At 30.0% G+C, this 15729-nt stretch overlaps 1 protein-coding gene across 1 annotated transcript; it reads right to left on the bottom strand.

The window, feature by feature from the left end:
- Positions 1-736: 736 nt before the first annotated feature.
- LOC149392488 (GDSL esterase/lipase EXL3-like) lies at positions 737-5603 on the bottom strand. The gene is made up of 5 exons (XM_089619311.1): positions 5186-5603; positions 2752-2882; positions 2415-2648; positions 1411-1666; positions 737-1061 (listed from the first exon to the last, which is right to left on the bottom strand). The coding sequence occupies exons 1-5, from the start codon at positions 5481-5483 to the stop codon at positions 868-870; spliced, it is 1113 nt and encodes a 370-aa protein (XP_089475437.1). The 5' UTR covers positions 5484-5603; the 3' UTR covers positions 737-867.
- Positions 5604-15729: the final 10126 nt, after the last annotated feature.

The raw sequence follows: 15729 nt of genomic DNA, 5'->3' as shown, positions 1-15729 counted from the left end.
TAAACTTTCTAATTTTTATAAACAACCGTTTTCAACCATATTTCAATAACAGTTAACCAGATTTCAATAGTTGTTAACTATATTTCAATAACAGTTAACCAGATTTCAATAGTTGTTAACCATATTTCAATAACTATTGACTAGATTCAATAGCTTTTAAACAAATTTCAATAACAGTTAATCAGATTTCAATAGTTGTTGACCATATTTCAATAATTGATTATCATATTTCAATATTTGTTGACTAAATTTTTGAAGTATTTTTGTCCCAAAAAAAAGACGAAACAGTAGCTAGTGAAATGATTTGAAAATAAATATGAGTGAAATATGAAAAGTGACATATGTTTTATATGTCAGTTATGAACAGTTAATTATATTTCAATAGTAGTTGACCATATTTCAATAACTATTGACTAGATTCAATAACTTTTAAACAAATTTCAATAACACTTCATCAGATTTCAATAGTTGTTGACCAGATTTCAATAATTGATTATCAGATTTCAATATTTGTTGACTAAATTTTTGAAGTATTTTTGTCCAAAAAAAAGACGAAACGGTAGCTAGCGAAATGATTTGAAAATAAATATGAGTGAAATATGAAAAATGACATATGTTTTATATGTCAGTTATAAAATTTCCTCTATTTAATTTAGTCCTATCATGGGCTATGAAACTCGAGCTCTCAAAGCCAAAGAGAATGACATGCAAGCAATTGTGCATAAGTAGTATGAAATGAAAGAAAACTATTGAGTATGGAAAGTAATATATTATTAAAAATTGACGTTACAAGTGAGAGGGATGAGAAGGAAACTTAAGAGCAAGAAAACTCTTTTTAAAATATATTTTTTATTTTTGAAGTCAAAGTCAAATAAAAAAGTCGTTGATGTATTTCTTGAGGAGCGTCGGGACCAGAAACTTGTAAGCCGCCTCGGAGGGATGATAGCTGTCCCAAAAGATATGGCTGTCCGCGTCATCGCACGGCTTAGACAACGGATTGCAAAGCACAGCCACTTCTATTGCTCCCGTTCCACAACACCCTTTGTCCGCATAATTAAATCCTAATCCATAAAAATATAAAATAAAAAAAAATTAGACATTCATCATATAATGATTTACATTCGACTAAACGAAGAAACGAAAATTAAAAGTAATTTAATTTTTTAGGTCATATGTGGGAAACTAAAATATCTAAGGGAACATTTGAGAAAAAAATTATCGAATTTCGGGATAAAATGTAAAAATAATGTATTAAACTTCGGCCAAAAAACTTAATTTTTAAACTGCCTTCCTTGATCTTCACCTCCCTCCGATTGTGTGATTAGGAGATGAGTTCTAGTACCAACATAAAAAAACCATATATATAAAAAAATATATATGATTATTAATAAGTCATAATTATTACTATACCGTATTTTTGATGGTTGTCAATGAGGTCTTGTATTGGGGTATAAATATCGACGTAGACGAGTTTGGAGTTAGGAAATTGGGGCTTAAGAGAGTCTAAAGTGGAGACGAGTTTGGAGTTGAACATCATCGCAGCTTCGTTGTATTCCTCGGCGCATCCTCTGGAAAGGCCACCGCCAAGTGTTCTTTGCGATGGAACACATCCGATCGGCGGTGCTCCAAATACTCCGATCCTTCTTGCCCCCAACCCATGTATTTCCTTTTATTCATAAGCATCAAACAGCTCGATTAAAATTTAGATAGATAGTGTGTGACATAAATAATACTAAAAAAAAAAAAAAAATAGGCTGCTTGACATTATTAATCGAGTAGTGACATTTTTTTCTAAAACATTCTCCATAGGTTTTGTAATTTATTATACATCGCATGTTAAGACATTTTAAAATATACTTGGGTGGCATTTTAGTCCAAAATTCCTTAAAATAAATAAACCTCAGTTAATCTTTTTTTTAAAGGTAATTTAGCAAAATAGCCAACTTAAACGTTGAGAATTGCTAAATAGCCAAGGTTTGGTAAATATTAGGTAAATAGCCATTTTTATATATTTACGAACGTAAATATCAAGTAAATAGCCACTGCCATATTAAGCCACGTCATCATTTATGGCTATTTACCTAATATTTACCAAACATTGGCTATTTAGCAATATCAAACGTTTAAGTTGGCTATTTACGTCTAATTTTTTGTTTTTTTAATCTTTCTTTTAAATTTTTTTCAAAAATCAAAAATAAAATGTATTCGGTTAAAACCCAATTAATATCGGGTACCTCTTTTTTAAACCGGCAAAAATTAACCCGCTATTAAATTAAACACTTGAAAAATATTGTAGTGTAACATATTGATACACATGTAATATTTTCCATTAAAAATTATAAATTACTGAAAAAATAATGAAGACCAATTTATATTAGTGTAGTAGGGAAAAATTTGTGAACTGAATAATGTACCTTGACAAAGTCAGAGGCGCTTTTGACCATGAGATCGGTGTAGCCAGGGATGTCGTATTGCAATTTCCGGATCCGAATAGTGAAATAAGTGTTAGCAATGTCATCACTTCCGGCCACAACCAGAAATACGGCGTTGTCCAAAATGAACTGTGTCCTCTTCTTCCCAACCGACGCTTTCAATCTTCCGACGTACTCCTTAAACATCCGTATCTGATCTTCAAACGATAGCACTGCCTTTTTTATTTTTTAATATTTTTAAAAAAATAGTTAGAGAGTTAGATTTAATTCAAACAAAGTGTAATGCAGATTTTTAAGAAGAACAATATATAAATTGTACCACTATTTTAGGTGTCATGGGGTCGAATCCGGTGCCCCCGGAAGCAAAGCACACGCCTGTGGGAAGATCTTCCGTTTTTAAATTCGGGTCCTTATATGCCGGCAAGTACTCTCTAAGTCCCAATTCTTCCACTACATTTTTTTCATAAAAAAATCACGTAGTTAAATAAATTAACATTAATTTATTTTCGACGGTTTTGTTTTGTCGTGAGCTCTCAAGTTTCTTTAATATTTTCAAATTTATATATACATCAGTAAAATTGAACATTTCAGAGTACAAATTACAGGCATTAAATTCAATCTTTCTTATAAGGAATATTTTTTACATTTCATAAGAATTAAACATCCGCTCTCACACGAGTTAATACAATCTTGCAACAATTAAATAACATTAACATTCCAATTTGCAGTTGATCAATTTAAAATATTAAAGTATAGGTCATAATCATATGTCAAATTTAAAAACAACCTAAAGACCAAAACTAATCTGTTGTCTAATGTCTAACTCTAACCTGTTTTATTTAACTCAACAAGAACGTTCTTGTGGAGTTAACCTGTTAACACGTGTACAAATTTAATCACCGATCCACTTTTTGTGGAGTTAACTATCCGTACTATTTTTCACAAATAACTCGTTTATTATTAAAACGACCCATCACCAGTTATTAAGAATGCATCAGAATAAATAATTATGAGCCACAACCACTCATATCCAATTAAAATGATCGCTCATTGTTTTTCTCTTGGACAGACAGAGGGAGTGGAGAGGAGTGACCACATAGTTTAAATTATATACATAAATATGGTGATCAATTAATAAATGTGATTGTTAAAGTAGGCTCTTATTTTATACGGCTTGTTTCATTGCCCTACAGATGGCAAAATTAAATGGAGGTAACAAAAAAAAAAGTAACTTTAACTCTAACATGTCATTTCATGCACGTTATATTCCGAACCAACGTTTTCTAGTGCATATTTCTAACTTCTTTGAGATTTAACTTTCATAAATATAATAATTCTTTAATTCATCATATAAGAAGTACGTATTACGTAAATTGTCGCACCTACCCTTATTCAATAGGGTTCAAGAATAATGTGATACTGTAGTTGAGGGGTTTTTTTTTTTTTTTTTTTTTAACAAGCTCAGTACCGTGGAAATCAATATTTGAAAAAGTAAATCGTGTATTTTTATTTTAGGAAATTGGTTATGAAATTTTATAAAAGAGGTAAGTGGGGTATGACTCTCCCGAGCTTTTCGGGACGTTACTTTCTCTTTATTATATTCAATGAATTTTTAATTTTTCTATTTGTTAAAAAAATTATTATTTAAAGATATCAAATATACTTTTATTGCAATTATTATTGGGGTTCTTTGAAGATATTATTTTCCAGTATTTATGAAGTAGGATATCTATAGAAGAAAGAACTCGACACAAATATAAATTTCGTAGCTATATACTAAGCTATTTAGGCCTACCAGAAAAATCTATTTTTTTAGGGTACATGTCTAAATTCAAATAATAACTCATCTCCAACAGAATTCTACTTTTAATACTAAATAAATATTATTAATATAATTTTTTTTCTCTTGTTTATGCTCACTCCCATTTATTTATTTTATTTTAAAATCCAATCACTTTTAGCTATTCTCCATAAATTAATTTGAAATAAAAATACATATTTACTAAAATAAATGTTTATTGAATTAAAAAAATGAAGCGCGCTACAAACAAAATAAAATACAAAAAGAAATCAAATATCTTATTTTGTCTATAAAATTGAATAAATAATGTTATAGAGAAAATTGTAAACAGAACCAGAGAGAATACAAAAACAGTAATGAACAATGCCACATCGTACGGCATTGTAGTTCTTTTTCCTTTTTAATTTTTATCAGAAACGGCATTGTATTTCATCTACGTTAAAACTCCATTTTAACATGGGTTTTGAGTTTCGGGGTGAAACTCCAACTACACGACTAAATGAGTTTTACATTTTGGTCGGAGATGGTTTTACTAATATTGTTTTTAGAAGAGATGGTCTTACTAATAAATTATACAAAAACCATGCAATGGTGATATTATAGATAAGATTGGTCTACAAGTTATAAAATAACGTCCACGTAATGTAAATTAAATGATACCGATCCCACTTAACTAAACAGCCAAACTTATCATATCACTTATTAAATTGATGTTTTCTAAATTAAGCATGTAAAAATTACCAACAAACTAAAAAGTAAAAAAAAAAATCAGTTACTTTTTTTTTATGACTACCGTTGCACGTTGTAGGAACATCGTAAAAATTTGTACTAAATATTATTTTTGGATTATCCAAATTTCTCACACAAACAAACACAATGATTAACTCAGTAAATAACATGCTTGACCATATAAAAGTTTTATCATAAAAAGGCCTCATTGTATAAGCAGTACCTATAATATCGGAAGGAACTTTTCCATTGCCAAACCTTCCGGTGGGAATTTGAGACTTGAAATCCTCGCCATAAGGAGGGAAATTACATTTGACGAGAGTCTTGAGATCGTTGTTGTTTCCAGTGTCCATTATTGAGTCTCCGAACACAATCACAGCTGGGACTGTGACGTTCGCGGGTAACTTTATCAAACCCTCACAAGGCACACTCAACAAACATAGTATTGTCGCCGTCGATATCGCAATTATCGCAACCACTGAATTCGAAGAAGAAGAAGAAGACAACATCGTGGCTTTCATAGTTTAGTGATGTTATTTTGAGGAATGTCTATTTTTTTTTTTTCCAAACTAGGCTTATTCTAAAAAAAAATAAGGTGAGAAAAATGAGTGGTGAGTTGTCCTGCTTATACAGAGCCCTCTCTCACCTCATTTATATGCGAGAGAGGCTTTTGTTGTAGTTGTGATGTTGGCCATTTATTATTTCCTTTTTTTATATTTTTACTTTTTTATATTTTTTATTCCATGCAGTGCAAAATCAACAAAAAGAAGCTGAGAGGATAAATAAATAAATTCCAGTCTTCCAGAAAGTATTATATTGTATGCAAATATAGTTCAGTATTATTCTAGATATGTTTGGTCCAGAAAAAATATACCCATCGTGTTATATAAAGAGTAATTTATTCTGTCCAAATATTTTATACACGAAACAGCTTAATTATATCCTATATATTGTGCCTCTGGTCATGTATTGTTGTCAATTTATTAATTGTGCTAAAAGGAATTGTAGTGTGCTCATATATTTGTTAACATTGCTAATATTAATCCCGTTTTATTGGCTGTAGGTGGATTTGGTCAGACCAAATGATATAGTTCCAGCTGGAATAAAAGAGACTCAAATAAAAATTCAATTAATTATTTATTTATAAATGTTTTAAAAGTGAACCTTCACTCGAACATCTAGATTTCATTAATACAATATATAGAGATATTTCAAAGCATAAAAAATCATAATATAAAACTTTAGAATAAAAAATTATGAAGCAATGAATAAGCGACCAAAGTCACTTCTGCGGACACCGGAACATGCTCCGGTCCAGCCAGTTTAAAGAAAACTCGGATACTATAGGAAATTTAGCCGAACAACGGGCAACGTAATAAAAAAAATCTCGGAACATGGAAAATTTCAAAACTTTAATGATTGAGCACACCAAGGGATTTAAAATGTGAAAAAGAAATATATGAGTTTATAAATATATTTATATCACTTTATTAACATATATATTTATTTATAATTATTTTTTAAAACGCTGATCAAGTAAATTTGACCAGAGATATTTTATTATTTTCCTGTACTTATTATTACAAGTATTATAAAAAATAAAATAAAAATTAAAAAAAAATTGTTTCAAGCATTCCTTTGAGTTCGTTGCCTAATTAAAAAATAACAGGAAAAAAAAACCCCCAATATGGGTGAAACTATCAGGAGTCGTTGCAATTTTTTTTTTCTTTTTTAGACAAAGGGCTTGTGAGTTTAGCCCCGTGATAAATGTAAGTACCTTTGGTCAAAACTCTGAACCTTCTTCACGTAAATTAAAGAAACTACAATTGAAATAGTATGTAGAATTAGGAACTCTCGAAAGAAGGACAAAAAAGATTTGTCGTATTTAAAGTGATTCACCTTTCAAAAAAATTCTACAAAGAGTGGGTAAAAAGGATGTCAAAGTCATAAACTATGATGTTGACCCTTTCATCAATTTTATTTTTTTTAATTTCAACAGACACCCCAGCTTTTTATTCTATAAGAGATAAAATACTACTCACTAGATCAAATCAAACACCTTTTTTACAAGAAAAATTAAAATATAAGTATAAGGTGATTTACGTCGCTATTTTACATGGGTTAAAAAGGATATTCTCATGCCTCGCACCATGTTGACCCCGCTCCGTCGCTCAACACTCGAAGGAGTCCTTCTCTCCACCAGCTCGGCCCAAACGAGCCAAACTCTTCCTTGTGTCCATGCAAAGTCTCATCTATACTCAAAATTCTTATAAATACCTCACTCAACTAAAATATGAGGTAAATGATTTCTTCATAAGGCAAATCCATGCAAAAATTATTTATCTCATTTTTCATTCTCTCTATCTAAATATCAAGAGAAAAACTTAGACTCCCCACCTCACTTCTAGCTCACTGAAATATTGTTAAGCGTCGGAACGTGCGTCGAGGGCGAACTTCGCTGCACCCTAACGAATAGAAGATCAAGATCGCGACTAGCGACAATCATTTATTCCCAAGGCTCCTTGATGATTGTGGCCATTTGCAGAGATAGAGCCAGAGAAGCTCACCGGGGTGGCTAATTTGAGGAAAAAAAAAAGTTTCGAGAGAGGCTAATTTGTATATTTTTAGGGTAAAAAAATGTAATTTTTTACCAACAGTGTAAAAAAAATAAAAATTGAGGGGTCTTCAGCCCCCCTCGACCTACTGTAGCTTCGTCCCTGGCCATTTGGGAGTAACCCCAATCCACCACTATCTTCTCGCGACTAACATAAACGACTTATATTCTCGCCGCGGTGACTTTTAGAGAACGTGACATTTCGGGTCCGCCTCATATAGTCACGACCCTCTTGAGGGGAAATGTACAAGGTTGTCCCATTTTTTTGAGCGATAGGCATTCTATACCACATTTCAAGTTTATTTACAAATCAATGTATTTTTGTTATAATGTAAAATTTATAAAATGTGGGTTCTTCTTTAGAGAAACAACATGAAAGGGGAACAAAAGCCTATCATCTTTAAAGTATGGCAGTTAATGTCTTTTTTTTTTCTCTCGTCTTGAGACCGTCGGAAAAATGACAATGAATACTTCCAACGATGCATGTGACGAATTTTCACCCGACTATGTGAATCACAATTGTTTATCTTAGAAATCGTATTAACACGTATTTAGAATTCATGAGACACGGCTAATTGTACTCATCATACATTTTTATTTTTATTAATTGATTTGTGTGTGTATATAATATATAATACTATATATCATCTAAATTTAACCTGACCATATGTACTGTGTAACACTCCCATATAAAAAATACTAGATAAGTAAAATAACGCATATTGATTTTTTATTGTATGTGATAGTAGACATCCTTACAAATGCATTGATTATATGCATTTATTGATTAATTAACGTACAGTCATCAAAGTTTTGAAAGATCTTTCGAATCAAAATAACGTATATCTTAATATTACAGTTGTTTAATAGCTCATTTGTACTACATTTCAAAAAAAAAAAAAAAAAAATAGCTCATTTGTACTAAAGAGTGGGACATCAGACATTACTGGAGTACTGAAGTCCTAAAACCTTTCTTATCAAATTAAATCTAATTAATAAAATGTACTTTTTTCATCACAGCAATTCAAGCAGTTGGTGAAGCCTTCTTTGAGAAGCATAAAAACCCTAGATTGTGATCGACGTTAAACATATGGTTAACCTTTCCATCATATTTTAGCTATTAATTATCAATTACTAAGTATATATGTTATTAAAAATAGATCATGATTGAGTTGAGGATCTCTCAATTTGGGCATAATATAGTAACAGTTATATAGCTCTCCCGTATGTTCTTCATGCTATACAATATTGCACGAATTTATATATTTGGAAATTTACCAATTATTAGAGAAGTACTGGTAATTCACTCATTTAATAGCTCTCTATAGCTCTCAAGACTATATTCTTGGATTGCATTGGTGTTTCTGTTTCCATATAACAAAATATTATTTAGATATTTTTCTTTTTCTTTTCAAGCAATGTGTTGAATATTCCAAACACGCTGGATTTACAGCAGCATAAACCTTTATTCCTCTCCCAGCGACTTATTTTCGTGTTTATTAATTACTACACATTGCCACAATTGAATATAATTTTCGCTCTCAGCTTCGCTTTTTAGCTAAAGACTAAAGTAAATTGTTGTTCATTTATTCGTGGTATTCGACATTATACGTTACATAACTTGCGATGAGGATATTAAATAACAGGACGTATAAATTGACAGCGAATATTAGTTGTCACGATGAATATTCACACACGTCATTTATAAATAATCATAGTACCGAAAACAAGCTCGTGGGAAGCGGGTATGAATTCAATAACTTGTCATTGATTTTTACAGAATAAAAAAAGTTGTCACTTATTAAATTGAATAACCTTCACATGCGTGTACGTGTCCATAATAAAATAAGTGGACACAAGTCATCAATTTAGAAAAGATACAAGTGTTAAACCCTTAATCACAGTTTATATAATGATATATCATAAATTGTTTACCATCGATTGCCAACGAAGAAAACAAATATAAAATAAATAAAAACGAAAGCTTGCATTCATAATGTCCATCTTTGTACCTTCTCGAATCTGGCAAAGCTGAAAGAAAAAAAAAATATTAAGAACAAAAGGAGTCTCCAAAATAAGACCACATAATTGCTTGTTTGTAGTTCTGTTTACCTCCAACCAATTATCTACTATCGCCTAACCAATTCTATAGCATTAATTAATCACTCTCTAAATTGAATTATTGACTTGATGATATATATATGGTCCCTAACTTCTTTTTTTTACAACAATTTTATTGAGTTGTGGAGCTTAATTTATAGGCAAAATTATGAAGACGTTTCAATTATTTTGTGATTCGAGTTGGGTTATAGAAAATATGTCGCGGCTAAATACACGTAGCTCTTTCATCTCATTGAGGGTGAATCACTTTAAGTTTGTGTTATTTTTCTTGGTGATTTTAATTAATTTATGATTACTTCGAATCAGAGACTCAGCCCTTGCATATATATAAATCACCTGATGACGGTGTTCACAAAAACAGGACCTATTATTTTCTCTTTTCCCTTTGTATTGCAACACGGAAACTATATGCACACCATATATGTTATGACTCATCACATCTAATTAATCTTGATTGGACCACATAGCAACTTCTACGACTTTACGAGTGTGTATATATATATATATATATATGTATGTATATATATGTATATTTATATTAAAAAAATTAATTTCCCTGAAGAAAAGAGTCACTATAAATTAAATATTACATGTGCGTTAACTGCTGGTTTGCATCAAAATATTATAAGTTAGACTCCTTCTCTTTAATCTCCCAGCATTTATTCGTGTTTCTTTATTATATGACTAATACAAACAATGGACGAAACAATGACGAGAATTATCTATCCAATAAATCTTGATAGATATAGTATATAGTTATCTATGTTTTTCTTTTTAGTCTAGGTTTTGACCTAAGTACTATTTAGTAATGACATAATTGACTCAAATTTATTTCATTTTCAAATAATTGGACTCAATTTTATTAAGATTACACTAAAAATGAATAATAATTTTTTTTATAAAAGGCACTAAAAATATATTTACATGACCAAAATATGCCCTATATATTTTTAATTCAATTATTTTTAAACATCATTTATACATTTGACGAAGACAACATATCTCTATTCCTTCATCACGTCCATTAAAAAAAATGAAAGTTGTCTCATTAATGAACTTCCCAACTATATCTTTGACGTACTGTACAACAGACAATATACATACGTGGATAATATATATATATATATATAGTCTATAGACCCATGTGTATACGTTTTAATTTGATTTTGTCACCATGGATGTGAATTAAGCTCAACGCCAATGGAATAAATGTGGAACCACCATGTTGCTTGGTTAGAAATCGTTATCACGTCCTGGACTCGTGTGCGACTGCGAGACAAATAGTGTCAATTCATCCCCTTTAAGATCAAACAATTCCATCGAATTAAGTATGATTGTATGTGTGATAGCATCTACTATACCAAGAATATCGATGAACCCTATAATTGAAATTGCTCAGGATACCCTTTTTTAGCTTCTTTAACCTATTTCTTAGTTCAAGATCCCTTCTTACTAACTGGAATCAAAGAATTAGTACATCTTTTCGCCATACATATATATATATATATGTGTGTGTGTGTGTTCATATAGAAGAATATTTAAAATTGACACTGTGTTTGTCTCGCAGTAGCATATATATATATGAACATACTAGTTTATAGAATATACATATACATATTAAATGCAGTACTAATTTTACATAGGGTTCTGTAGAGCCATATAGAAATTTTAAATTTGCATAATAACTATCGTTTCGTTAGTATTAGTTAATTAGTTATCGATTCTTTTAACAACAATTAAACGACATTTTTTTCTAAGTAATTCGCTCATTCAAAATTAATTGGCAGAAATTATTTGAGAAAAAATTTCAATTAATTGTTAATAAAATTTGAGGCTAATTATTATAATTAACTAAACGTTAACTATTTAACAAACAACAAGTTTTATTTGGCTTAGTTGCTTATAAATTTCTCTTTATTTAAGTAAGTGTGTAGGAAATCAACTAAGATTGGCTTACCACTTTTTTTTAATAAAAGAATTTCTCTCAATGGAATATATATACCGATAAAAATCAAAACGGCTCAACGTATATTGATAAATAGTTTAAAACCACTTGAAAAAATTCTATAAAAAATATCACTTGAAAGAAGATTAAAAAAAAGTGTATGGATAAAGTAGAAAAAATGTATTAGTCTTGACCATTTATTATGTAATACGATATTTAGTATCTTCAGTGGCGGAGCTAAGAATTCCAGTCATGGAGGGAAAATTTGAAAAAAAAAAAATATGCGGGAAAATTTGAAAATATCATAAAAATTTGAGATAAAAATAATAAAAAATTTAGGGTAAAAATTATAATTTTAAAAAGTTTATGAAAGAAGATTTTTAAAAAAAAGTGTTTGAATAAAGTAGACAAAATGTATTAGTCTTGAACATTTATTATGTAATACGATATTAAGTATCTTCAGTGGCGCGGAGCTAAGAATTCCAGTCACGAAGGCCAATTTGAAGAAAAAAAAATTCATGCGGGCAAATTTAAAAAAATCATAAAAATTTGAGATAAAATAATAAAAAATTTAGGGTAAAAATTATAATTTTAAAAATTTTAGGAGGGGCATTCGCCCACCCTTGTCCTGTAGTGGCTCTCTAAGTACCTTATCAGATATCTTATACATTTAAATGAAAATTTGTTAACTATAATATCGAAACATTTTTACAATAAAAAATAATTAAATCACTGCATTAGAGTTTATAAACCAAAGTTCTAGATTTGTAAACCAAATTACAATCAAATTATATGTTAGAGTCTATAAACCAAAGTTATAGTTTAACAAATGATACAAAATTTGCCACTTGAAACTGATTAACAAGTAAAATTGTGTAGCTTGTAATATAAAAAAAAAAATAAAAAATAAAAAAAAAAAAAATCAGTAATCTTAGAAAAAAAAAAAAAAAAAAAATTACGCTTATTAATATGGGAAACCATTCTTAACAAATCCAGCAATATTAAAATGAAGCTCTGAATGAGAAGATTAATTATCATGACTCTATGAAATAATTATCATAAAAAAAGTGGTTTATATGATTTATGAACTACATTTTTGTAGATTTTATGAATGATTATTCGAATCACCAATTTTGTAGTAAAAAAAAATTAATAGAAACTCAAACAATTACCATTTATAAAAAAATTAAAAATAAATAAATAAATAAATAAAAATAAATAATAAATAAATAAAAACTACTGCAGTTTATAAAAATATAAACCAAATTGCTGACAGATTCATCCACAGATGTACATGTGATCACATTAGTTTCAAAAGAATCATTAAGAACTTTTATTACTTATAAAGACCGAGAACATTTATGAGGGTAATTTTAGGGTAAAATATTCAGATGAACTCTAATGTGATCTAAAATATTACTGTTTTGTTAATAAATTATTGTTTATTCAATATAGATATAACTACGTATAGGTAAGACCTAATTTTCATATGTATATCTAAGATATATGGTATTAGCAACATCTAAAATAATAGCAATTCGTTCTCGAGTCTTGTGTCACTAATACCCTTGTGTCCAGGTCTGCATTTACACAAATATTTAAACTTTGAACTTAAAACTAAAACATTATAACATTGACTGTATGGGCTTCTTTAGTAGTAACTACACTCGCTTTCCATACACCATGAGACGAGTTCGAGTCACTCACGAAAAAAAAAAAAAAAAAATACTAAAAACAATGTAAGACAATTATTGGGCATGGGATTTTGAGTCGAAATCAGGTCCAGAAAAGAGAGAGAGCAAAAGAAGGAATACCAGTCGTGGAAAGTCCCGAACCAACCAGTATAGCTCAAATGAATAGTTACAGAAAACGACAAAACAAATATTTATAGTAAAATTTTAAATTGGACGAGCATAGGTGTGAATAGACGCGTGTTCGAATCTGAAACGATAGAAAGCAATGTAGTTCAAGTAAAAGAGTTCAGAATTCAGATAAAGAAAATCCAAACACCACAAGTGGTTACAAGGCTTTAAATTCCACCAACGCCTTTCTTACGTACTCTTTACTTCTCTGTTCTCTCATACAAATCTTAATATCCAATATATATATATATATATATAAAGATGCGATAACCACATTACTTATATATTTTTATTCACCCACTACACACGTGACTGCATCAGAAGCCTTGCATTTGTGATGTGAGTAGTGATCGATCGTCACATAAATGAGAGATATAGATGTGTCAACTATAAAATTACAACGAAAATATTAATAACCACACTGTGGGCACGGCGAGAATTGGATACATTATTATGTATACTATATCATATAAGACGAAAATAGAGACTCGTATTGGATCGAATAATTTTGATTTGTCGATGTATAAATGAAAGGGTGGTCTTTAAGGCCAAGAGAGAGAGTGTCGTTTTTCTCATTCATTGTGAAAGTGGCTTCACTGTCTGTCTACCCTTTAAAGCTACAGCAAATGTCGTTTCAATGACTTTCCTACATCGCACTAATGACGTTACGTTGGAGCCAAGGTGACAAGGGAAGGAGAAGAAAAAATAAATAATAATAATAATTATAAGATGAAGATCCTTAGCAGTGGATATAATGCTCAATGAGGATTGAGGACAACATGTGAGAGAACTGATTAGTGAAAACAAAACTGAAATTTGAATGAGCAAAAGAGAGTACTTTGTTTTGTAGCAGTGGACTAAGATTGTCTTTTCACGTGCAGGGAAAACTTAGTATGCATGTTCAAAGGAAATATCATGATATTTAACTCCTTTCCTTTTGGGTTATCAAATGTAAGCCATCTCAAAAAAACTTCATATACACTCAAAGAGGTGGGTGGGACCCATTGACAAGTGAGACGAATAAGCTCTCTCACATCAGCGGTCAGACGAAGACATTGATCGTTGATGAATTTTTTTTTTTTTTTTTTTTTTTTTTGAATAGATGAAAATCATTTTTGATAGCTATTATGCTGTCCATTATTTAAAACGAGAAAATGAGTTCGAGACACACTAAAAGTAAGAATTAATGCTAAAAAAATTTGAAAAATTTCATAGCTAACCTAAAATATGCGTCACTATTCATATTTCACTCGTATTTTTAAAACATTTCACTAGTAATCATTTCTTTTTCTTCGGACAAAAATACTCTGGTGTTTCAGAAATTTAGTCAACAATTATTGAAATTTGATCACCAATTGCTGAAATCTGATTAACTGCTATTGAAATTTGGACAACTATTAAAATCTTATTAACTCTTATTGAAAATGATTATTTATAAAAATTAAAAAGTTCAACGGCTAATATTAAAAAATACGAAAAAACGGTTACTTTCGACTATTTTCAGTATTGTCGGGCCTTCCAATCTGGCGTCAAGATTTGTACATTTGGGCCAAATTTAGTGAGGATCAAAGCATCTTTAATAAATAAATAAACTAAAAAAAAACAATAGGAGAGCTAAGCAAATATCTCGATTGAAGATGTAGTAATTTTAAGAATATCTCATATTTTCAGACTTTTCACCTCATGAATAAATTTTCAGACGATTATGACTTTATTTGAAAATTTTACAGTTTGAAAAATAAATAAAATAAAATAATTCGTACACAACAATGAAAATAAGTAAAAATTATTTTTATTTTAAAGAGGTATAATGATATTTTGGGCCCAAAATATATGAAAATTAAAGCCGGATCAGAGAGTGGTTGATCTGAAGAATGTAGAAATGAGGGGGTTAACGAGTTTGGGGATGGACCACTGCCAACCTATATTGACAGCTCTAAAGATTCGTTTTTGTTTTTTAATCAATTCTAACCAACGGTGAATTAGTTGGCGGCTCGGTCATGTTTTGATCATAATGGTGGGTGTACAAATGCAACTAAATAAATTCGAACATAATCTTCTAAAAATTCCTAATTTAGCTCGAGTTAGTAATCTTTGTCTCCGTCAATCTGATTTAGAGATATATTGTGCGCTCTGAATTTATTCATCTGTGTTGATTAACCCCCAAATCCGAGCTTTTTACTAGCTTATAACAGTTTTGAGTAGTGCCAGCTGTGCTACGATTT

This window comes from Urtica dioica, chromosome 7 (genome assembly GCF_054948205.1).
Source record: "Urtica dioica subsp. dioica isolate 48M chromosome 7, U.dioica_male_clone48M_v1_H2, whole genome shotgun sequence".
Taxonomy (NCBI): domain Eukaryota; kingdom Viridiplantae; phylum Streptophyta; class Magnoliopsida; order Rosales; family Urticaceae; genus Urtica; species Urtica dioica.
This window is presented reverse-complemented; position numbering and strand designations above follow the sequence as displayed.